General features: G+C 38.3%; 1 protein-coding gene across 1 annotated transcript in view; it reads left to right on the plus strand.

Annotated features, from left to right (window-relative positions):
* LOC120537463 (F-box/LRR-repeat protein 19-like) overlaps nt 1–27148 on the plus strand; it is a 94773-nt gene that overhangs the window by 22936 nt on the left and 44689 nt on the right. The window contains 1 exon segment of the mRNA XM_039766413.1: nt 23238–23441. Coding sequence (XP_039622347.1) covers nt 23271–23441 — 171 coding nt within the window. The 5' untranslated portion in view covers nt 23238–23270.

Here is a 27148-nt window from a genome sequence, read left to right on the forward strand (position 1 = left end):
TTGGTTAAAGAACAAAAAACCTTTGCTTTACCAGCAATTTTTTTTTTTTAACCAGCAATTATTTCTTAATAGTTTATGCTTTTTAGCCGTGAGATGCACTGTAGAGATGGAAAAATTGGTAGTCCAGACACCCGGAGCCTCCAGTTTTTTAAAATTCTGGACAACCAGACTACACACTTGCAAAGCCTGGTGGACTATCAGGTGTCACTTAGGTGTCACTTTTAAAGAAAGCTGCTTGTAGCATTCCCGATTGTCTTGTTTATACTTACCTCCACACAAAGCATAAAGCATGTCTGCTGTCAATGACCGTTTCGATCACCGTATTGATGTCAGTAGGTGACAGTGTTTGGTCAATGTTGCATGCCTAATAGTTTTACAGCAGAGGAAGTAAGCATTTCTGATAGAAGACTTGTTCTGCAAGTTATTGCTGGATTTAAGAGGGGCAAACAAGGAGAAAGTTTCATGTCAGACCCCAACACATACAGCAAATATTTTTGCATGTTTTCCATTCACTTAAATGGCCTGTTGTGTCATTTTCAATGTTTTGTTCATCATTTTGGGACGCACATAATCAGCCTCTTCTCAAAATTCACCACACTGTGCAGCCCTCATGACCAGCATGGACATGTCCGTATTATCCACTCTTGTAGCACACATCCACTAGACAGCAGTATAGTAAACCTGTGCAGCAAGTCTGTAAAGTGAGCAAGTAAAGTAGCTGTAAAGGATCTTGGGGCAGTGAGGGGATTAATACCAAAAGTTAATTGTATCTTCTAATCATTTACCGCAATATAAATAATACATACAGTATTTTGCGCACCATAAGGCGCACTGGATTGAAAGGCGCACTCTCAATTGCGGGGCTTATTTCTGTACTTAAGCCATACATAAGGCGCACCGTATTATTCGGCGCATGCAAAAACAAGGTAACAGAAGCAAAACAATAAGTTTAGTTAAACCTTATTCTACTACGTATTTAAAAATACCCTCTCATTGTTTTTTGATCAGTCTGTTGTCACAAATCCATCGAAGTCCTCACCTTCTGTATTTGAATTGAACAGATGGGCAAGTTCACCATCAAACATGCAGGGTTCGCTCTCGTCATTGTCGGAGTCAGTCTCGTTGCCGGGTGGCTGTTCAGCAATGATTCCAGCTTTCGCGTAAGCTCGGACAACAGTCGAAGCAGACATCTTAGCCTAGGCATCCACAATCCATTCACATATGGTGGCGTAACTCACCCGGCGCTGCCTCCCAGTCTTAGTAAAGGTGTGTTCGCTGTCTCTCATCCATCGCTCCCATGACGCTCGCAACTTCACTTTGAACGCCCTGTTTACACCGATGTCCAGTGGTTGGTGTTCTTTTGTTAATCCTCCCGGAATGATGGCAAGCTTCGTATTCATTTGCTTCACTTGTTTTTTCACAGTAGCGGTGATATGGGCACGCATGGAGTCGCAGATCAACAGACGGTGATGCATGGAAGAACCCGCCCGATCTCTTCACATACACCTCTATCAACCACTCTCTCATTTTCTCCTCGTCCATCCAGCCCTTTGGATTGGCCTTAACGATGACTCCGGCTGGAAACTTTTCTTTTGGCAGCGTCTTCCTCTTAAAAATGACCATAGGTGGTAGTTTCAGTCCATTACCGTGGCAACCAAGAACAACAGTGAAAGCCGACTTCTCATGCCCCGTGGTGCGTATGGATACCGTGCTGGTCCCCTTTTTCTCCACAGTATGGTTTACGGGGATGTCAAAAGTGAGAGGGACCTCGTCCATGTTGGTGATGTGGTTGGCTGGATATTTTTGTCGGTAATCTTGTTGCTGCAGTAGGTGCGGAAGATGGTCAGCTTTTCTTTGTAATCTGCTGGCAGTTGCTGCGCCATGGTAGTTCGTGCGCGGATGGCGAGATGGCGCCTTTTCATAAAACGAAAGCACCAAGACGGACCTCCTTGAAAGTGTTCGAGCTTCATGTCTTGTGCTATCGTTATTGCCTTCAGTCGAGTGGTGACTGTAGAGACGCTTCTCCCGGCTGCTCTTTGTTCAAGAATTCATTGTTCAAGTTGGTCTTCCAACTCTGGCCACCTCGCCTTGTTCCTGCGGAAACTCTGTTTTGTCCTTTTAACTTGGCGCAATTCATTCTCCTGCTTCCTCCACTTCCGAACCATAGATTCATTGATTTTGAATTTTCTCGCTGCTTCTCTATTCCCATTTACAACCGCGTAACTGATAGCCTGTAGTTTAAATTGTGCATCGTAAGCATGTCTCTTCTCTGATGCCATTTTCAGGGTCCTTAGCCAAACAAATGTTGTTTCACAGCGCACCAGTAGAACAATATACTTACCTGCAGTAGGTAGGTGTGGCGGAGGTAAGCGTACGTCTATACGTGGATTTACGTAATGTTCTGCAATTGGTTTATCGCTGCCAGCATATGTACCGGTAGTGTACGTATTACTACGTCTCTATGTCGGCAGGAAATGGTCCGTCAATCAAGCGGAGCGCTTACTAAAATGCACAACATTTTTACAGATTTTGGAACTCAGTGCACAGATAAGGTGCACCGAATTTAAAGGCGCACCACGGATTTTTAAGAAAATGAAAGGCTTTTAAGTGCGCCTTATAGTGCGCAAAATACGGTACTTTATTATGGCTTTAAAAAAAGGACAAAAGAACCCTTCTACTACTGCTTTAAAAACAGTTACAGATGAAAAGAATCATAACTACAAACAGTATTATAATAACAATAAATAGAAAATATTTTTTCAAATACACGAAGAATTGCTGAGTAAATACATAGTACATTCTGCAAAGTAGCAATGACTTCTGTACCGTGCTGTATGCAGAGAACCTCAAGAAACCATATAAAAGTGATCCTTTTGTTTTCAGAAGAATCTACAGTACTTTTAGGACTGAAAATTAAGAAATCCCAATAACATTAGACTGTTCACTACGCTAGTCAGCCTGCAGGATCTAGACAATATTAATTCAATGGTGTACTATTATCCCTAACACTGCAGTGTGAACAAGCTTTTTTTGAGCTAAACCTCATCTTTACTAGCATGATGACCCAATTAATGATCTACGCATGAGTTTAATGCAGCTGTATACAACCCTGTTTCCAAAAAGTTGCAATACTGTGTAAAATGTAAATAAAACCTGGGTGTGATAATTTACAAATCATGTAAACCTTATATTTAACTGAAATGTCTCATTCTTTACTGATGTAAAATTTCAGGTGTTCAGCATTTAGGGGTTTTCTTTGTCATATTTTTGTTTTATAATGCACCAGATGTTTTTAATGGATGACAAGTCTGAACTGCAGGCAGGTCAGTTTAGCATCCGGAATGTTTTTTTTAATGGAGCCATGCTGTTGTAATATGTACAGAACGCGGTTTGGCATTGTCTTGCTGAAATAAGCAAGGCCATCCCTGAAAACAACATTGCCTGAATGGCAGCTTATGTTGCTCCAAAACCTGCATATATCATTAGAAATATGGTCCCAAATGTGGTTTCCACTATAGAATCATATCCGTTTTTAAAGGCAGTGCCTTGAAACATGCAGTTAGTGGGGTTGTTGAAACAGAGTATTTAATTACTGAAATCCAGCTTAAAAAAAAATCACATTTTTGATGTTTGTTTTTGAAATGAAACTAGTGTTCATTACTATAACAACTAAAGTGTTTCCAACATGGTCAAAGCAAGTGACACACATTTGGATGGATGGGAGTGAATGGGGCACGGTCTCCAGTTGTAAGTAATTATTCTTGTCCATTTTATTACCTTATTTTGGAGTAGTACATAAAACACAAGTATGTTTGATTGCAACAGAACAGAGGCTGTTTTACAGGAATTCTAAAATGTGCAGCATTAACTGTTGTACAAAATAAGCTTTCCCTCAGAAGTGTAACTTAATAAAATGTTTATAACAACCTTCACTTTCTTGTCTTAAGCAATTTTTATCCTTAGCAAGGTGGGCTTGATGGTCATCGCCCAAGTTAAAATGAGGAAGGATGCATGTGTCCTCTCCAGTCCCCCAAATTTTGTACTAACAGTTTAAGCTTTTTCTAGTTGAGACAATCCACCACAAACCAGAACAGAGTCCCTTAAAGGTAGTCTGCTTTGATCCAACAGAAGGACAGCTCTAAATTTGAAAAAGCCACAAAGTAAACCTACAAATGAAGCAGGCAGTATTATGTTTTCTTATTCAACGAAGGGCAGAATCTTGAAGTGGAATGAACATGTACAGTGGTGTGAAAAACTATTTGCCCCCTTCCTGATTTCTTATTCTTTTGCATGTTTGTCACACAAAATGTTTCTGATCATCAAACACATTTAACCATTAGTCAAATATAACACAAGTAAACACAAAATGCAGTTTTTAAATGATGGTTTTTATTATTTAGGGAGAAAAAAAATCCAAACCTACATGGCCCTGTGTGAAAAAGTAATTGCTCCCTTGTTAAAAAATAACCTAACTGTGTTGTATCACACCTGACTTCAATTTCCGTAGCCACCCCCAGGCCTGATTACTGCCACACCTGTTTCAATCAAGAAATCACTTAAATAGGAGCTGCCTGACACAGAGAAGTAGACCAAAAGCACCTCAAAAGCTAGACATCATGCCAAGATCCAAAGAAATTCAGGAACAAATGAGAACAGAAGTAATTGAGATCTATCAGTCTGGTAAAGGTTATAAAGCCATTTCTAAAGCTTTGGGACTCCAGCGAACCACAGTGAGAGCCATTATCCACAAATGGCAAAAACATGGAACATTGGTGAACCTTCCCAGGAGTGGCCGGCTGACCAAAATTACCCCAAGAGCGCAGAGACGACTCATCCGAGAGGTCACAAAAGACCCCTGGACAACGTCTAAAGAACTGCAGGCCCCTCTTGCCTCAATTAAGGTCAGTGTTCACGACTCCACCATAAGAAAGAGACTGGGCAAAAACGGCCTGCATGGCAGATTTCCAAGACGCAAACCACTGTTAAGCAAAAAGAACATTAGGGCTCGTCTCAATTTTGCTAAGAAACATCTCAATGATTGCCAAGACTTTTGGGAAAATACCTTGTGGACTGATGAGACAAAAGTTGAACTTTTTGGAAGGCAAATGTCCGTTACATCTGCCGTAAAAGGAACACAGCATTTCAGAAAAAGAACATCATACCAACAGTAAAATATGGTGGTGGTAGTGTGATGGTCTGGGGTTGTTTTGCTGCTTCAGGACCTGGAAGGCTTGCTGTGATAGATGGAACCATGAATTCTACTGTCTACCAAAAAATCCTGAAGGAGAATGTCCGGCTATCTGTTCGTCAACTCAAGCTGAAGTGATCTTGGATGCTGCAACAGGACAATGACCCAAAACACACCAGCAAATTCACCTCTGAATGGCAAAACAAAATGAAGACTTTGGAGTGGCCTAGTCAAAGTCCTGACCTGAATCCAATTGAGATGCTATGGCATGACCTTAAAAAGGCGGTTCATGCTAGAAAACCCTCAAAAAAAGCTGAATTACAACAATTCTGCAAAGATGAGTGGGCCAAAATTCCTCCAGAGCGCTGTAAAAGACTCATTGCAAGTTATCTCAAACGCTTGATTGCAGTTATTGCTGCTAAGGGTGGCCCAACCAGTTATTAGGTTCAGGGGGCAATTACTTTTTCACACAGGGCCATGTAAGTTTGGATTTTTTTTTCTCCCTAAATAATGAAAACCATCATTTAAAAACTGCATTTTGTGTTTACTTGTGTTATATTTGACTAATGGTTAAATGTGTTTGATGATCAGAAACATTTTTTGTGACAAACATGCACAAGAATAAGAAATCAGGAAGGGGGCAAATAGTTTTTCACACCACTGTATATATGTAAAAAAGTGTGTTTTTTTTTTCTTCAGTCTTACGTTGACCAGCAAACACCTGGCTGTTAGATTGTTAATAATAATAATCTCGGAGGGTATCACAATGACAGACCAGGCATGAGCGTCATATTTTTAATTGTTTTTTATGTGATGTAAAAGGTGCTTGTTTTTGCTAGTTAGTGGGAAAAGGACAGATATTATTAAGTAACCAAGTTATTGTTTACATTCAAGATGTATGCAAACGTATTGGAAAATTCTGGCATGGGCCCAGTAGAATTTTCACAGCAAAAATACCACCATGTACAGATTGAACTCTGTTTTGCACTCACATAACCAAAAATCGATTGTTCTCATTACATATTCCTACATGGTTGCACATCTGAAGGGCCTTAAACTTAAAAAAAGGAATGAGTAAATGTGAGTCATTTAGCGGGTCTGGAACTGCATCAGTCAATAGTGGCAGAGTTGCACCTTGCTGCAAATTGTTGAGAGTAACCAGCAGCAGCATGACTAATAATAAAAATGGGGTAAATGTATGTGTGCACCCAGTAACTTGCCACCTCTTTCAAGTTTGTTAGCAAATTATTTCAAAGCATATCTTGATATGTCTGAATTTTTCTTTTATCAAATGAATCATTAACATATGCATCATATTTGTTATAACTTCAAGTGCATAACATTAATTAAAATTACAGTATTTCTTTGTCTTTGGTATCTCTAGTACCTGATGTATTGTTACTATCTGTAATTGCATTCTGAATTCTTTTCTTATATGATAGTTGAACTAAAACCTTTGCCTTCTCTCAGTGTTTGTAATTGGAACCCCATTATTTTTATTATTTGCTCTGTTTCTCTGATGGTCAAATAATTAATTTGCATATGTAATGATAACCTGTTTTTGAAGAATGCAGTTTTGGGCCTCTTGCAGATTCTTAATCAGTCTTAGAAATTTCAGCATTTAGTTTTGATGCCCATTTAAGTTGCACTTTTTTGGTTTTGACCCCTTACATATGCTTGTAGTGTTTCCTTGAATCTCTCTCTCTCTCTCTAAATATATCTATATCTATATATATATATATATATATATATATATATACACACACACACAACTACATGATTATTAGGAACACCTGTTCAATTTCTCATTAATGCAATTATCTAATCAGCCAATCACATGGCAGTTGCTTCAATGCATTTAGGGGTGTGGTCCTGGTCAAGACAATCTCCTGAACTCCAAACTGAATGTCAGAATGGGAAAGAAATGTGATTTAAGCAATTTTGAGCGTGGCATGGTTGTTGGTGCCAGACGGGCTGGTCTGAGTATTTCACAATCTGCTTTGTTACTGGGATTTTCACGCACAACCATTTCTAGGGTTTACAAAGAATGGTGTGAAAAGGGAAAAATATCCAGTATGCGGCAGTCCTGTGGGCAAAATGCCTTGTTGATGCTAGAGGTCAGAGGAGAATGGGCGAATGATTCAAGCTGATAGAAGAGCAACTTTGACTGAAATAACCACTCGTTACAACCAAGGTATACAGCAAAGCATTTGTGAAGCCACAACACGCACAACCTTGAGGCGGATGGGCTACAACAGCAGAAGACCCCACCGGGTACCACTCATCTCCACTACAAATAGGAAAAAGAGGCTACAATTTGAATGAGCTCACCAAAATTGGACAGTTGAAGACTGGAAAAATGTTGCCTGGTCTGATGGGTCTCGATTTCTGTTGAGACATTCAAAAGGTAGAGTCAGAATTTGGCGTAAACAGAATGAGAACATGGATCCATCATGCCTTGAAAAATTGAAGGGGGTCTGAATACTTTCCGTACCCACTGTGTATGTGTGTGTGTGTGTGTGTATGTGTGTATATATATATATATATATATATATATATATATATATATAAAATTCACTGAGGGCACGCAAGACAGAGCCCTGCCCGCCAACTTTAACCCTCCTACCGTGTCATGGAATACGCATGACAGAGCCACGCATTCCAACTCTAACCATCCTCCCACTCCAGCATCGCACTCAAGAACTCACCAAACACAGCCTCAGTCGCTTTTGTCTGTGCAAAAGTCTACATGCACCTCTGAGCCACGTTGACTTTACACCGCACGCAAGACAGAGAGCCACGATCGCCAACTCACAGACCATGGGATAGGCACGCATTTAGTGTATAAATGGATATAAATAATTGCATGTAAACGATTCGCCAAAATCTGTTGAATGTAAATGATACTGTTTAAAATGTTATTGTTTTTTCATCAGAAAACCTGGTTTCCATGTCTAACTGTATTAGTTTAAATGGCACTTTTACCACTCCCAATAGGGCAGACGCACTGACTTATCATGTTGAATGGCCAACACAGTGAATGCGGCATCTATCTATATATGTCTGTTTTCCATAGCCTGCTACAGGAAGGTACTCTCTCAACCATTAGCATTGGTTTCGCTCCTTGCTATTTTCGTTATACTGCGACAGTGGTTTCCTAAGCCTTTGTTATACTGAATTCCTTTCTCACCGTTTTCCATTCCTATTCTTAGACCACTGTATCCTACGGCGGGCCTCGGCTAGTATACTATAAATATCACTGGGGATGTTTTATTCTCTATGAAAATATCAATTTCTGTACAAGTTAATTTGATAAAGTCTTTCCCATCTAGTAGTAATCTGCTTAGATGGTCATTTTTAGGTTGTGTTAGTGAGGCCTCTTTGTTTGATTTTCAAAATAAGAGAAGCATATTCATTAGTGTCAGAAATAATTAGGAACAAAGGGCCAAACGAGGGAAAGGAACAAAAAATCCTCTAATAATATAACATATATTACTGTTTGTCTTATCCTCAAACTAGTCTTTGACACTTGTTGTCTGGTGTATTTATTTATTTATTTTTTTTAATATAAGCCTTCCTCTGTTGCCTTCCATTATACTGACTTTGAAACTGCTTCCATCCGTAACATGTACCTGATTTGCCTCTGACTATTACATGGGGCTTCTTTCATACCATTGAAGGACCGAATTGCATTTTTATATCAAGCCAGTGTATGTTTAGAAAATACATCAAATGCATTGAAGTGCAGGAGTTGCTGAATTTTGTCTGACCACAGAACAGTCTTCCATTTTGTCACACTCCATTTTAAATGATCCCTGGCCCAGTGACAACGCCTGAGCTTGTGGATCTTGCTTAGAAATGGCTTCTTCTTTGCACTGTAGAGTTTCAGCTGGCAACGGCGGATGGCACGGTGGATTGTGTTCACTGACAATGGTTTCTGGAAGTATTCCTGAGCCCATTCTGTGATTTCCTTTACAGTAGCATTCCTGTTTGTGGTGCAGTGTCGTTTAAGGGCCCGGAGATCACGGGCATCCAGTATGGTTTTACGGCCTTGACCCTTACGCACAGAGATTGTTCCAGATTCTCTGAATCTTCGGATGATGTTATGCACAGTTGATGATGATAGATGCAAAGTCTTTGCAATTTTTCGCTGGGTAACACCTTTCTGATATTGCTCCACTATCTTTCTGCGCAACATTGTGGGAATTGGTGATCCTCTACCCATCTTGGCTTCTGAGAGACACTGCCACTCTGAGAAGCTCTCTTTATACCCAGTCATGTTGCCAATTGACCTGATTAGTGTTTATTGGTCTTCCAGCTCTTCGTTATGCTCAAATTTACTTTTTCCAGCCTCTTATTGCTACTTGTCCCAACTTTTTTGGGATTTGTTGACACCGTGAAATTTTGAATCAACATATTTTTCCTTTAAAATGATACATTTACTCGGATTAAATGTTTGATCTGTCATCTACGTTCTATTACAAGTAAAATATTGACATTTGCCATCTCCACATCATTGCATTCAGTTTTTATTCACAATTTGTTTAGTGTCCCAACTTTTTTGGAATCCGGTTTGTATACTAATATAAATATAAAGTATTTATTATGTCTATGGTCCCGCCAAAAACGCGCATTACTACGTAAATTACGTAGCCTGCAACACGCAAACAATGCAGAGCGTGCCGGTAGTAGCTTAGATTACTATCAATATGTCTTTCTCAACACTGAAACGTAAAATTGCCTAAGAAAACCGTAAGTTTAACCCTGCCTGGACTGACAAATACTTGTTTATTTTATCGCCACATCCAAACACCAAACCGATGTGTTTAATTTGTAATGAGTGCGGTGGAGTATTTAAAGATTACAATGTGCGGAGGCATCATGTTGAGAAACACCACACTTTTCGCACCAATTTTCCAGAGGGGTCTCAAGAGAGGGCTGCAAAAGTGCAGAGTTTGATTGCATCTTACAACCGAAGCAGTACTACCATGGTGCGGTCATTCACAGCCCAAGAGAGAGCTACTGCAGCATCCCTTCGTGTTTCCTGGATACTGGCAAAAAAGAAAAGGCCATTCACAGACTCTGAAACCGTGAAGGACTGTATGCTGGCTGTCGTGGATGAGGTGATAAATGACGATAAAATTAAAATGAGCGTGGTATCTGCTATAAAAAACGTACCCCTGCCAGATACTTCAAACATTCGTAGGGTTGAAATTCTTGCTGCAGATGTGTATGAAACGCTGTTAGGAGACCTGATGAAAGCTGATACTATGTCTATAGCAGTAGATGAGTCCACAGACAAAACTGATACTGCTCAGTTGTGCATATATGTCCGTTTTTTTAATGGCAAATGCTTCCGAGAGGAGCTGCTCGGCCTACTGCCGTTAGAAGGACACACAACTGGCGATATAGTCTTTTTTTTAAAGACAGTGGTCTGGATATGAAGCATGTGTGCATGCTTGTGACAGATGGGGCTCCGTTCATGACAGGGAAAGTGAATGGTTTGGCAGCACGCTGGTCCACTGTTGCACCTCAGTTGATCTCCTTACACTGCATTGTGCATCAGGCGGTGTTGTGCGCAAAACTAAGCGGGGTGCTCAAAACGACAATGGACAGCGTTATGGCTATAATTAATTTTATTCGCTCCACATCAAGCCTCCAACAACGCTTATTCCGCATACTGCTGTCAGAAATGTCTGCTGAGCACCACAACCTTCTTTTGCATAATGACATGAGGTGGCTGTCCAAAGGCAAAGCACTGGAGCGTTTCTGCGGTCTCAGAGAAGAGATCATAACTTTCCTCCGCGGCAGCAAGCAAAAAAAGGCACTTGAGTTGCATACTGGACGACAACTTCATGGCTTCAACTTTCTGAGCGACATATTCAAACACCTGAACAATCTCAATTAGGGACTACAAGGCAGAGACAAAACTGTCATCGACCTTGTGGAACAGATGCGCGCATTCCAAGTTAAACTGGACCTTTTCGCAAATGATTTGAGCACAGGCCGAATGCTGCATTTTCCGACACTCCGCAGATGCATCTCATCCCCCGCACAAATCACGGATGTGATGACAGATTTCATTGCGATGTTGAAAAAGAACTTTGCTGGTCGATTGGATGGACTTGATCTGCCCACAGAGTTGGCCGTTTTTGTCAGAGACCCGTTCACTGTTGCAATAGAAGGGGACTTATCCGCCAGAGCTAAGAAACTGGTCCCTTCCATTGACGAGGGGAAATTCACACTCGAACTTGTTGACATGCAGTCATCTGTAACCATGGCACAGGAGCTTTCCACTAACGGGCCTGCAATGTTTTGGACTGATGTCAACACACATCAGTTCCCTAACATTAAGAAAGTAGCGATCGTCATGCTCAGTATGTTTGGATCAACATATACATGCGAGTCAAGTTTTTCACACATGAACTCCATAAAAAGCAACTCTCGTTGCTCCCTGACTGACCATACTCTCCACCAATGCCTTGAATTGCATTGACAACTTACGAGCCTAAAGTCACTGCTCTCGTTCAAAACAAAAAATGTCACTTCTCCCACTAAGTCAGCAGGGTAACTGTAGCCTACAATACATCAATATAATGTGGGATGCGTAACAGAGGCATGCCTAATCACACATGGTGATTTAAAATATGTTCCCTCAGTGTTATAGTTGTGAATACTGTGCACTTTTTATTTTATGCACTTTGAGATGTTCCTGGGTCAAATGTGTGCAAGTTGTTTATTTTGTTTCAAAAGGAAACAATGTTATTTCTAATAGCCTACTACTGTGACTGTTTTGTTTTATGCACTTTGTGATCAGATAGGTTAGATATGTAGCCTAGGTCAGTTTTTTTTCTTTTGTAAGTGGAAAAAATAGGGGCTACCTCAGATTCTGTTAATTCAGCTCTTTTTGTATGCACCTTTTGCTCTGCAAACTGACCAAAGTTAAAAGAGAAACAATGAATAAACCTTATGTTTTTCAATAAATTTGTTTGTGTTGGTTTTAAAATTTGTCATTACGAGCTGCTTTGCCGCTAAAATGACTGGCCCAGCTAACCTTCTTGGTTTGACAATCTGGCCCAACTGAATTTGTAATTGAATAGCCCTGCTCTAGAGTGCTTCTTTTGCATGATTTGGCTCAAAACTAATCAGCACATCATCATCTCATAACAGGCTTTAGTTTCGAATTTGGTATTTTTTCCATCCAGCCGTTTTAGCTCTAGACTGTCCCCAAGAAACTGTGACACACAGACACACACAAAGAGAGATTAACATCCATCATCGAGGTATTGATGTTTTTGGTATTGAGGGACCCTAAAACATTGAACACTTGAAAACCAGAGAGAGAAACCTTTGACAAATCTAAAGCTTTCACTCTTCCTCCTCCATAGGCAATAGGTTATGTTGGGGGAGGGCACAAAGCAAAAAATGTGGGTTCAGTACCTAAAGATAAGGGATGTTTTACGTAAGTCTTGTAGCTCACCAGACAAGAAACAAAAATTTCAGTGGTATGATAAAATAATGGTCCTTAAACTAAGTAGCGAACCTAATATTTTGGAGTTGTACACGTGAATACCATCGGCAGAACCTGATAGTGTGAAGGAGGACACTGAACCGGTGAGCCCATTCAGCAGTGAGTAACAGAATGTATTTTCTACATCATATATTAACCCACTTAACAGTGAGTAATGAAACATGTTTTATATTATTTTTTATATAAACGTCTATGCATAGAAGTGTGTGTGTTTGTTTGTCTGGCCCGGAAGTGAGAGGTGGAGTTGGGGTAAGGGCTCCTCCTCCGAGGATGCACCAAAACGAGGCCAGCACGTCGGCAAAGCGAAACCTCAGAAGAAAGAGTCACTTGCTTAAAGGGCTAATACAAAAGAGAGGCAGGCACATTGGTAACACAGTATACCTTTTACTTTTCCTCCTACCGCTAATGCCACAAGCAAGGCGAACACACCAGCAACCTCCGAAGAAAGACAGTTGCTTAGCAGCTAACGCACAAACGATGCAAGCATGTTGGCAACATGAAACATCCTAGGGATGCCCAGAGTAGTTCCTTTCAATTACCTGACATCTCTACATTTAAATTTTTTTCTGACGATTTCAATAGTTTTTAGGACCCCATACTTTTTTTGTGCTGTTACAGTGAGTAATATAACCTGTATTCTCACCTTACAGATGAACTTGAGTTATAGTTGGAAAGAAAAGCTGCAAATTCTTCCCTTATCATTTGCCTCCATAAAAATCTTCTTGTACATGCAGCACAATTGTGCAGCACAATTAACAGCAAAACATTGCGCTGCTCACTCAGTAAATCAGTTAAAGGGTAGTGTACTATCCTGACCTGTACGTAAAATCAGTTTGACTTGCATGTTGTCACTCAATGTTCGGATCTTTTTTTGACTTTACACAAACTCGTATGGTGATGACGAAAGCGTGCCCGAGCCCAAAACGTTAAAAGAGCATGAGTACAGGCCAGTGGGGGGGAGTAGGGAGAGTGGGACAATCATGCTCGGGCATTGTATAAAACTAACATGCCTAGTACATGTACACCCTGAATATGTAAAACACATCACATCGGGAAATAGTATAAGAACTTTGGCATTAACATTTTTATTAGCCAAATTTTATTTTCTCTCTGTCTGTACTGGGAAATTTGCTTAGGGCATCACTTCCCTTTTAACCTGCAGTCCTCAGCATGATGACACTACTGGGTTTCATTCTGTGGATGATGGAATTACAGTCTGGCAATTATACCACTGAGCTAAAAGGAGATCTCCATTCAGTTAGTGGCTGATTTAGCTGCTATCTCTGAAGTAGCTTCTTGTATAATAGTAGGTGCGCTCCGCTTTTTAACATACACTAAACCCTCCTTTATCGCGGTTAATCCGTTCCAGACTTTACCATGATAAATTAAATTAATTTCCGCGAAGTAGGATTCTTTATTTATAAATTGAATATTTTCGCAGTTAGAGCATAGAAAACCTGTTTACGACCTTCTAAATATGTTTTTAACATTATTAAAGCCCTCTAGACATGAAATAACACCCTTTAGTCAAAAGTTTAAACTGTGCTCCATGACAAGACAGACGAGACAAAGATGACTGTTCCCTCTCACAATTAAAAGAATACAAACATATCTTCCTCTTCAAAGGAGTGCGCGTCAGGAGCAGAGAATGTCAGAGAGAGAGAGACAGAGAGAGAAAAGCAAACAATCAAAAATCAATATGGCTGTTCAGGCTTTTAAGTATGTGAAGCACTGCCGAACAAAGCAGCTGCAAGGAAGGGAGCAATGTAAAGGTAGTCTTTCAGCATTTTTTTTTAGAGGAGGTCAGTATCCTCTAGGCCAGTGTGCGAACAGCCCCTCTGCTCACACAATTGAACTTGGCTGTATTCAGTAAAACACTTGTTTTGTTCTCCGTATGACATGTAATCTAGAGTAATTTAGTCACGATGCTTTTCATCAGCAGGTTGTGAAATAAGAGAATTTCATTCACTTGAACTGAAGGTTTTAGAGCTTGTCCTCGTATCCCCTACCTTAAGCCAAAGACTTGTAGCACAAACTTTCATTTTGCTGCTGCTGCTACTTTTAAGAATGCTGAAAACATTGGCACAATTCCAGGAAAATTATTAATATGACTTTTCCAGCATTACAAACACATGCCTGTCATCATCTGTGTTGTGATTGCAATTTATGTACAGGTTTAGTAGTACTTTTATTCAAGTTAGCTAATTCTCCAGATCTCTTCCTACAGTGATTCTGTTCTTGACAGCTTTTTTACTGGATGGCTCACCATCTCCTGTGAAGCAGGCTGTCTAATGATGGGCATCATCCATCTCAGTATAAGATTAGGATGTATAGTGCTTCAGAATTTAGGCATTATTAATATGACAAACTTGTAAACTGTTGACATTTTCTTTTCAGTATAACAAATCCACACATCTATCATGGATATCATCTTGAAAAGCTGGTTTTATCCACATCTTTGCATTTAATCCTCTTGTGTCACTATAAAGCTTGGTGGAGGGTAGATTACTGATTGTCTACAGCTACCCCCGACACTCTAAAAATGGGTGAAGAAATTCCAGCAGGAATTGTATGACATTGAGAAATATGTTGATGATTTTTTTTTGGCTGTTTCTGCAGCTGTCAAGCTTTTCCCAAAGCTTAGTGTATACGTTCTTCCATTGACTGCAAGATGAGGAATTAAGTATTAAATCACGTCTGACATTTGCCTAACAATTTTTGTCAGATACCATACATACATTTGCTTCATATGATTTCTCTAGTATGTGTTTTCAATTTCTTGGACAAAATCCTTAAGTTTGACAAGAGCAAAGGATGCTTGAGCAAAGTGTTAAATACATTGACCTGTCAGTCCCAGCAACAACATACTAGAAGTACAGCAGTAATGTGTGAACCTTGATCAGTCACCCAAACATGTTTATGCATAACTAGATCATAAAATCTAAGCACAGATGCAAGGTGTTACTGCGATTCTTTCCATATTTTATTATTTACTACCAGGTTTTGCTTTTTCGGTGGTGGAATATACCGTAACTCTGGTAAGCACTCTGCTTTTATTCTGCTGTGGTGTAGTAGAAAGTAATTGCCATGTAATTTACCTTATTGTAATCTTCAGTCCTCATGTTTTTGAATATTCCCATATTAATATCAGAATTTCTCTGACTAGATCTGGCCTCTTCATATCTGTGATCACCTTACATTTCTGAGAGATGGCAATACAAAATGGTAGCGCACTTTAAGTTACAACCCAACTATGGCTGACTCTATATTTGTCTGTCAAAGCATTTCTTGCAGTCATGTGGAATGGTCTAATATCTTGACAGCAAAACTCTACCCACTTGTCTTTAAAGCTGTGCTTTTACAGTAGCCTTACTAGTATGAGGAAGCACTTTTACACCAATGTTTGTCTCCTAAAGGTCAAAACAACATTGCAACCTTTTACCAGTGTACATGACTAGTGAACTTTATATCTGTTGTTTCATCTAAGTCATAATGTTTGTCATAATTATTCAAGATGACTCTTCAAGGCTCCTTATAGCTTGTATAGTTTTAACTTTTATTTGCAACCAACCACAGTACCTAAGTAATGTCCCTCCTGATTCCCACCAACTGCAGGCCCACCGCTTGTTTCTAATATCTCCCCTTTTGTGTTGCCCAGTGTAAATGTCTGTACCAAACAATACAATTCAAACATTGCTGCAATGTTTCCATAATGAAGCTATTCCTGAAACATTTAAAATTCTGAATTTGGTCTCTTACTGTGAGTTTTAATTTTATTTCATCCATTGAGTTAAAACAGAATTTAATTCCTGGGATTAGTTATTTTGTTCCTGTTTTGTTTGTTATTCTTTCATGGCCTGCTTGATTAATTCATACACATTTTCTATTCATTTATGTTCCATCATCAGACTTCTGCTCCAAGTAGATATTATTTTTGTGTTGAGCATTTTGAAGTTGTTACTGAACTTTCCAGTATGTCATTTTCCTGAAGTAGCAGCATGATGAATGAAAATATTTACATATTTCTCACCAGTCATTACAACTACAACATTTATTTGTATAGCACATTTTCATACAAGCAATGTACAGGGTGTGCACAAAGTCCGTATACCCCTATCTTTTGAAGGATTTTGAAAGCTAAAGGTTACCTCTTAGGAATCCAAAACATCTGTATGGGTCCCTCCATGATCTCTGCACAGCCGACTGCGCCGCCAGGTCCTCCTGCTCATGTTCTGCAACATATGCGGGGTGACTTTCTGGAACGCTGCGTGAACCGCATGTTTCAGATCATCACGTGTGGTGGGTTATGCTCAATTTCTTCAAAGAAATGTGGATTTTCTTTTCCCCAGAAAAAACACGTTTCGATTGCGGGAGCTGCGATAAATCGCGCACTCATCAGAGAACATAACCTTTTCCTTCTCAGCATTTTTTGGAAATTGGTGCAGCATCAGATCACAAGCTTCCTGACATCTGGCCAAGTCTGCATCTTATAACTCGTTAACGTGCAATGGACACCAACATTTTATTTGCAAGTCCTGTTTGATGTGTTTTCGCATTCTCGATTCCGCTATTCCCAACTCAGCAGCACGTTTGAGTGGATTTCATTGGGGATCATTGGACAGGCTCTGCCACATCTGCACATGTTTCGTGCCTTGTGGATGGTCTTCCACTTCACGGCTCATCTCGGACGCTGCCTGTTGCAAAAGCCTTCTTCTCCCACTGCAACAACGTCCTCTTTGTTGGCGATGCCTTCCCAATACGCACAACAAAGTCATCCATGACATTTTTGATCGATTTCCCAGTAACAGGCCGCTCATGAACCCACACAGTGGCCACCAAGCGCTCCTCAATTGTGAAAATACTTGTGTCACCCATCCCTTCGTCTTGGAACGACCGCCACGTTGTTGCGATTTCTTGAGCGGCAGCAGGTGGCAGCACCAGAAGGGATGTCGGGGAAAAAAACCCTCGAAATACTGGGAAGACTTGGGCTGATGTCCACAAGAACCATATTGTCATGGTTATTCCTGTAAATGCTCACCCTGTAGTTCAAAGTTCTTTACAAGGTTAAATAAAAAGGAAGATAATATAAAACATAAACAGACAAGATTAGGCAATAATACTATACAGTATGTAACAAAGAAAAGTTAAGGGCGGATGACTAGGAGGACAGAAAAAAACAAACAAAAAAAAATACTCCATTTAGCCTGGAGAGAAAACAAAATCTGCAGGGTTTCCAAGGCCAAAAGACCGCCCAGCGTCCACTGGGCAATACAACCTAACATAGATGGTCTAAAGCAATTCTCATGGTTTACATGCTTCTCGTGGAAAAATTTGATGATGATGGTCATGTGAACATCTGGGACACCCGCTATTCAATCCATAAATGCAGGGGGCAGCATGGTACCTTGATCAGGTGAAGGTGGCGCAAATCCACCACCATAGAAGAACTGGATAAAACAACAGAGAATAGTGCAGATTAGTACAGACTTGCAGAACCCAGAGGAAAATGATAATTCAATGTCCTTCTTTATTTCTTTTTCTGGTTAAGATTCTTGCTGCTGCATTCTCCACTAACTGTAAACGGGTAGTCCTGTAAGGAGAGTGCATTACAGTAATCTAGTCAAATAAAAACAAAAGCATTAATGAATTTAAATTTAGCTATATTCTTTAAGTGAAAAAATGCAGTCCTAATAATCTGTCTAGTATGTGATTTAAAATTTAGGTCAGAGTCAGCAGTCATCCCTAAATTCTTTACCTCAGACTTGACTTTATACTAAGGGATCAAGTTTATTTTTAATACCCTCACTATGTCCATTTTTTGCCAATAACTAAGATTTCTGTTTTCTCCTTATTTAGTTTGAGAAAGTTACTGCTTATCCATTCGGAAATACAAGTAGGACACAGGATCAAAGAACCAAGATTGTCAGGGTCATCAGACGCTATTGATAAATACACCAGTGTGCCATCTGCATAGCTGTATTAGCTTACTTTGTGCCTTGAGATAATGGAAGTATGTAGATCAAACAGAGGAGCGGACCCAGAATAGATCCTCGTGGTACACCATATAAATATTATGGGTCTCCAAACTATAACCACCACAACTAACAAAGGATTTTCTATCTGTTAAGTAAGACTGAAACCAATTTAAGACTTTGCCAGAGAGGCCCACTCACTTACTAAGGTGATTTATAAGAATATGGTGATCAATGTTGTCAAATGTTGCACTCTAGTTGAAGAGTTTTTCCCATTGTTTGTGATAAGATCCCCCTACTCTGGTTTAAATGCAACCCCAGACCATGATAAAGCTGTCATTGTGCTTCATGGAAGACTCCAGACAGGCATTGGAATGCTTCTCACAACACTACTTTTGACATACTAGAGTCTTTGTGAACAAACCATTTTCTATTTAGAATCATTCCGCCATAAGAATTTTTAACACTGGTTGTTGCTCCATGCTTTGTTTTTTTTTTGTGTAGTAAAGTCCCTTCTGATTTTCTGCATTTCATTAATAATCGTTTTGTAGCTGCAACATGCCCAAATGTACAAGACCACTTCTTTTAAAAATTCCTAGCACATTAAAGTGTGTGCATAGGTGCTAGATGAACTCTGCTTGATGCTGATCAATCGTTTCACTTTTTTTTTTTTGGTCTTCAGCTTTCCCAGATAGTCAGTGTTTCTTTATGATGGCTTGAACACCACATTTTGAAAATGTGGTTTGGTATGCTATTGCTTGCTTGACTGTAGCTTTGGTGATACTAAACTGTTGTTTACTATATGTTTGTTCAAGCATGTTGGCTTACTCATTTCCAGGCACTTCAGCATTTGTGGTTACAAACCAGTATACTTATTTGTTAAATTCCATAACTGTTACACCAAGTTTAGCTAATCCTCTCTTCATTAATTTGAAGAAAGTTTGTTGCAAATGACATTTATTTAAATCCATGGAATGGCAGGGGTGTCTTGAGGAAACATGAGAAGCAAATGCATTTAACCATCTCACAAGATTTTAATTAGTTCTAATAGAATAAATTATTTTTAGTTATATCAATGTTTATTTGGATTCTAATATTGTATAATAATCATTCACAAGTAAGTAAACACTTACCTCCCAGACTGCTAACTTCAAAAACAATTTTATTACTGAAGACTTTTGCACAGTACTGCTGATGTATTTCTACATCAAAATATAAATATTCTCTCTTTAAAGAATATTTATATATGTTTTTTAGTAATGTTGCCCTTCTGACCATATTAGGGATATTTTGAAATATTAATTAAGAATCAATTGGTACCATCCATTTTTTTTTTTAGTTGTTAATTGAAAGTTTAACTACATGTCTTTAATACGGTGCTGACTATGCACTTGCCACCTGCTTCATTGTGTATGTTTGCTTCACATTGTTGAAGCAGGAGCTCTTCCCAGGTTTATGTCATCCTAATCTACCTGCAGTGTTCTTTAGATAATTTTTCTTTACAGTTACTGCCATGGCTTCTCTCGTTCTGAAAAACTGTACATTTTTTTGCTGCATTTATAAAATACATGATGTTGGTGTGTTAAAATCTTTGTCTCTTGCATATATTTTATATTTAATAATTGCACAGGGCTTTGTGTTGCTGATTAAGTATAGACTGAAGAAGTGATTATCATTAATAAGTCTAGCCCATTTTGATCTGTACTACTATTAGCTTAATTGGCCTAGGTCTTCGTCAAGCACACAAAGTGGCAGATTCAGTAAAAATAATTTAAGGCAGATTGTAATTAATAATGGCAAGTTTATTTTTAATCACACTTTCTGATAAAAGTGAAAAATTGAATCCTGTTTTGGTTATATCAAACTATTCTGGGCCTGGAATTGACTGTTGAGAAACATGAATTTGTACATCAGTCCATCTACATGTTGTATTGCCTAATTATAACACACCAGTAACAGTGCACTGCACAATAACGTGTAGTCAATACACTTGACTTGAACATTCATAGTTTTCATACTCTTTTCTCTGTATGTTTAGCATTCATTTGCTCAGAGGTTGATGTGCTTGCTGCTTCCTGAGCAGCTTTTCTCCACCCTAGCGGCCTGCTTCTTCTCTTCTTTTGTCGGCATCTTTTTTCTGGCCACTGCCGGGAGCTGATTCTACAACAAAATAAAAATAAAATGAGGAATTACCTTGACGGTCAATCATCACCCTGAAAGCGGATAGTAGATGTCACATAGTGTATGTGTACCAAATGTCAGGGCAATAGGTCAAACGGTTTGCGAGCGACAGGTGATTTAAAATCCTTGACAGACAAATGGACAACCACGGTAGCGTATTATATAAGAAGATTATCTACCATATTAATAACGTCTGTAAATATTGATATTCACATATCACATTTCTATTACACTCATCCAATTCTGGGGCCTCAGAAACTGATACTTTTCCTAGCAGTACTGGATTCATGCCAGGACATGAGACTCTTCCATCACAAGGTACATTTTCATGTACAACTCTGCACTCTGTGTGAACGGCCTGGTTGAGAGTTGGCAGTTAATTTAAAAGGGAAATTTTTGGGATGTAAATGGAAAACTAATACAGATATGTGTAGACTGTTCAGATTCCACTTGAGTCGTACCTGGTTGGAAATCAAACTATGAGCTCTAGAGCTATGAGGATCAAGCACTATAATTTATTCTTGAAAAATATGTGAAACTACTATATAATAAAACACTAAGATCTGTGTGTATCTCTTGATCCTCAGAACAGTCTGATTGGTCAGTTTGGTTTTGCTATGCTTGGTTAATTTGGCTTTGATTATAAAATCCAAAGAGGAAGTGCAAGTGTGGGACACATGATGAGGAGTAAAGGTGTAATAGACACACTGAGAGTTGCCGAAAGCAGGAAGTATAAAAATGGATACGAGACAAGCCAGGAGCCTTGTAATGACATAGTCTGAGAAGCAGGCTTTATGGGAAAACAATTGAGAGAGGTACTGTAGCACCAGGTACAAGAGAGGTTCAGATACACAAGAATAAACAGGAAAGGTGATTTATGGTACACATGGGGCATGAGGTGTCAAATCTCATTTATTAATTCTATTACCTGTCTTTGACAGGTAACGTGGCTGGTATTTTATATGGCGCTTAAACACATTTTTATTTTACATATTTTTATTCAGGTTATTTTTAAGCTGTTCTTTTATTTAATACGATTATTAAATGATGTAACAGAATAATCATTATTTATTTTGACTGATAGATGCAAATGGGTGGTGTCCTCACTATGTGAATCGAAGGTAAAGCTGTTTCCACATAACATCTCCTAGCAGCAAAATATATACAGTACATTAAAAAGAATATGTCCCAATATTTTGTAAAGGTCTCTTTGCCCAAATGTTAACAGGAATGAAGTTGTGCCATCTTCAGGCTTCTTTGGGTACTGGTGAAGATTTGGTAAATATAAACAAAACTAGCTGAAATCAGTGCTAGATAGACATGTTAACTTATCTGGCTTTTGTTGTTGAATAATATAAAAAGATTTTACATCTAAAAATATAATGCAATTTCCTGCACTTGAAGCAATTAACTAATGGTTGACCGCACCTCCTTTATTAATATAACTTAAATGTTGCTTTTATAATTTTTTATTTATAGAGCTTATTTTATTATAGTTACTGCAAGTCACTCATACTTGTTTTACATCTGCTGGTGAGGTTATGTGTATGTAGTCATCCTTTCATTTATTTTAGTATGATGTGCTTGTAATTGCATGTGGTGGTGGGATTCCTTGTTCTTGGTGTAATTTAGATATATACTGAAAGTAGCATTTTCAAAATCATACACCAATAAGGTGTGCTATGCAGCTGTTTTCAGTCCTATGTTTATAGGATCATAAAGTGTGTAAGCAGCACATGCATTTATTTTCATAACCAGACCAAGGTTTTACAGCTATAATGTAGCAAAAATGTTGTTACCACAGAAACCTCTGAACGCCATTAGTTAAAGAGAAAACAATTTATACTTTTACCTTTTGACGACTTCTATCATTAACTGGAAATTTTGTATGCCTGTATGTGTCATGTACATATAATTTTCAACAGACTTAAGAATCTGAGATAATTTTAAACTATTTACAGTAGAGGTTTTTTTGCAGATTTTTTAAAAATCAAATACTATGTCCATTTAGATGATGATTTTAAAAGTTAAGATTCTAGAGGTTTTTATTCCTCTTACAGATTTAACACAAATTTTATTGGAACATTTAACACAGTTTTATTGGAACATTGTTATCTGAATGTCAATTTTTCTTTTTCTAATTCCTTGATTGCAGAAGACTTCTCCTGAGCAATTCTAATCAGATGGCTTAAATAATGAATATTTTCTGAATCTGATTCATTGTACATTTGATAAATGTGCTCCATGCAAAAGATTATTGAAGTTTTATTTCATAAAATATATAATTAAAAATTCATATTCATTGGATGTCTTCACAGTTCATACAGTGTGTTTTACTTTATGTTCATTATACTTTTTTCAACAGTGGGAGCCGAATTAGCTGAAGCTGGCCGTGGGGATGTCATCGAGTAAAGGACTGGGTGGGGCCAGGCGGCGCAGGACTCGCTGCCGGAAATGTGATGCCTGTATGCGCACTGAGTGTGGAGAGTGCCACTTCTGCAAAGACATGAAGAAATTCGGTGGACCTGGGCGCATGAAGCAATCCTGCTTAAAGAGACAATGCACTGCAGTAAGTGATTTTGCTATTCAGTGTCACAGTTGACTAAACAGATGGACGTTTCATGAAACCCAACTATGCATTTATACTTATTATCACCAAATAATTTGACTTCTGTATTGCACTGTGTGTGAATATGATATATATAAAAAATATATACACACGTGTGTGTATACTGTATATGTATATATTAGTGTTTTCCAGATTTTTTTATTTTTTTTTATTAGTGCAAAAGGTCTTCTGAATTTCTGCTTGATGCCCCAGCGTAATAGGCCTGTGCATTTACTTACAATATGTAACTGCACTTTGGAGGGGTATTGGAAAATAAGTTTACATGTACAGTTTTTTTTTTATGAAACATTTTCTGCAGTTAGTAACTAACATTTAATTGGAGTGAAAGGGTGTACAATATTGACAAAAAGTTCTCTCTATTTTCTTAGATTTTTGTCAAACAATAAGTAAACAATATTTTACATCCTTCACAAATGTGTTTGTAAAAGTCTTAAATTGTACCAGCTCCAGCTTGCTCTTATTAATAGGATATTACTGTGGCTTACTAATTATATAAATGGAGAAAATATATTTAAGGTAAATGGGTCTTGTTACTTAAAACTAACATTAAAGCAATGCAAAAACATTAGAGTCATCAGTTCAGGTATTAAGATCAAACAGTGCATTTGTGAATAGTGGCCTACAGGATTACTGGTAAAAATTTACACAAATATCAACAAAAACTATTATAATGACAGCAACAGACACTTCCCCTTAATGTAAACAAGATATGAATCCAATAAATTTTTTTTAATTCATATGTGAACTACTAACACAGCATAAACATTCAGCTACTCTGCTTTAAGGTGAACTTTGCAGCATATAAAAAAAAAACCAGAAGTCTAACATTGTACTACAAGTCACCAAATGCAAAGTTCAAGTTCTGTCAAATAATGCACAAGGGAGAAAAAAAAAAAATAAAGCATTTAATACACACAATAGTCTGTCCTACTAAGCTGCATATAGTTGCCGTGCTCCAAACTATAACATAGGTCTGGAGATGTCCATGAGTGGTAGGAACAATTAAACAGCTTACTGAGTGGCACATTTCTAAACCAATCCAATGCCCCATGATGACAGCTCTCAAAGTAGGGGCAGTAATTTTGAACTGTAAAGGGCAATGGTGCTCTTATTAATCTGATGTGACAGAGAGCAAGCTTCTAATGTTGCTTAACTGCTTTTGTTTATGAAAATATGATTTACATACGTCCCTAGACCTATATTCTTGTTTGAGAATCATATCTGGCCTGTGAGATGAGACCACGTGACACAGTGAATACATGGATTTGCAAGGTGTGTGTGTTTTTATTTTTAATTTTTTTTTTTTTGCAAAGTGGATGGCATACTTGATAATGTCAGCTTATACATCTTTAAAATGATAATTAAGATGTTATCATAGACTAAACATATTGCACATACCTACTAGTGTATTTTTCAAATTTAGTTTATATTAGGACAAATATGAGGCAAGTTAACTTGCTGTATTGTCGAGGGATTTGTGAGATTTACAACGTTTATTACTTGGTTGGTTTGCTCCCATACCTAAAGATTAGCACACACACAAATACACATGACTGATGTCATACTGCTAGTCACTCTGTAGTCTTCCACATAGGATCCCCTCATACTTAATACAGACAGGTCTGCCAGTCACTCTGTTATACCCCACATAGGATCTGTTCTACTTAAGTAGGTAAACGTGATGCCTCAAGCCTGTCACTTTTCAGTGTTCCATGTAGGGACTTGCTATTAACAGTAACAACAAATGTATGGATGTCCCCAAGGCACACACAAGCTCAAAAACCTTTTGGTTATATACCACTTAGCAACCAACAGGGTCTTATTTCTATCACACTAGTTCTATTGAAGTGCAGCCTCCTCTCAGCCTTGATAAACTTTGTGGGCAAGAAGGTAGCAACTTTCCACACCAGTTGCCCTAATATTTATTTTTTTATTACTTCAGTCATTCTAGATATAAAAACAGACATGTGGAAGCTGCAAGATATTTATTAAAGTAATAGAAAAAGGTATGATAGATAGTAAAATTGATATCAAAGTCTGATGTAAATAATATTAGAGAAAAACCTTACTGAAAATTAGAAATGTTGAGAGTGGATGTTGTCCTGAGTAACTCTTCAATCTAGCTATCAGTGTGATTTATAAATTCCATTCGCCAATGTCCATACAAAATGGTTGCATGCTCTCTTTGGACATGTCTTGATCTCTGATGACTCTTTCTACAGTATGTTGTTTTGTCATCTACTGATGAGCAGTTATTTTTGTTGAAATTCTACTTGGGTCCTCCAGGACATGTGACATTACACACATTTGATAGGCCAGTTGACCTTGTGGTGGATGACTCTGCTCAAAGGTGTTGGTTGTGCTAGTGGTTCCACACATTCCTGTTCTCAAATTATAAACTGACTGAAACAGATATATTAAAGTTATAAATTACAAATATAATACAAGAAGAATAAGAGAGAATATGTTACATGTGAATTGTGTCTGTAATTTGCCTTAAAGGTCCTGTAAATATCTTTGTAGTTAAATTACCTTATGCGCACCTTATGTCAAACATTTTAGATCTCAGTTTTTCTTAAAATTAAATTGAAATGCAATAAATGACCTAAAATGGTGAAAGGTAAGAAGTAAACTGCCAGAGGTTTATATTTAAAGTTTAGGTTGGCAAAATTGAAAAAAGGAAATGTCAGAATATTACAAATTGGTGGTCTTTAGGGTACAACTAATAGGTTGCAACCTGCAGATGGTCTGCAGCAATTAAAGTAAATTAAGTCTTGCAAGTTGAAGTAAGCAATTTGCACAGGTGTCCCAACCTCTGTTGATTACTTAAAAACCCTATGCCTCAAAGAAGAGTTGGAACAGACTGTTAGAGCACCCTCTGAAGTACTACTTGGACAATATTACACCCTAGAAAGTTGTAAATTCCAGTTCTAATGGCAAGAAAATTGCAGTTAAATTAAATGAGACAGAGCATTATTACCCTTCGAAGTGTAGGCCTTTCATTTAGATAAATCTCAAACAAAAAAAAAAAATAGGTGAATATGATGTCCTACACAATCCAAAGGCAATTGGAAAGTGGAAGAAGCTCTGATAGGAAGAATTCTGGCAAACCAAAAGTAACAACCCAATCAGAAGACAAGTTTCTGAGGGTCACCAGCTTGCATAGTAGGTGCCTCATAGCATAACGGCTTCAGGCACAGCTTATCAGTTTTCGAAAAAAGCAAGTCTTAGTGCTGCAAGTTTGACAGGGAGAGTGGCAGTAAGAAAGCAAATGCTGGCTGTAGACTACTGCAGACTGGAAACAAGTCTTATGGACCGATGAGTCAAAAATTGAAATCTTCAGTTCATCACATGGAGTGTTTATATGCTGTTAAGTTGCTGAAAGGATGGTTCCTCAGTGTGTGATGCCAACTGTCAAACACGGAGGAGGAAATGTGATGGTCTGGTGTTCTTTTGCTGGAGGCAGAATGCTGACTTACTGGCACTCTGAATCAAAAGGGTTACCACTGTTTAGCTGTTATATCAGCTAAAAGAGTCTACTTTGATGAATCAAAAATTTTGTACACTTAATGATTCTATCTTTTTTATTTGCCATTATTTATTTGTTCTATGATTTGATTTTATGAAACATTAAGACATTAAACTGT

Source organism: Polypterus senegalus, chromosome 10 (assembly GCF_016835505.1).
Source record: "Polypterus senegalus isolate Bchr_013 chromosome 10, ASM1683550v1, whole genome shotgun sequence".
NCBI classification, from domain to species: Eukaryota; Metazoa; Chordata; class Cladistia; order Polypteriformes; family Polypteridae; genus Polypterus; species Polypterus senegalus.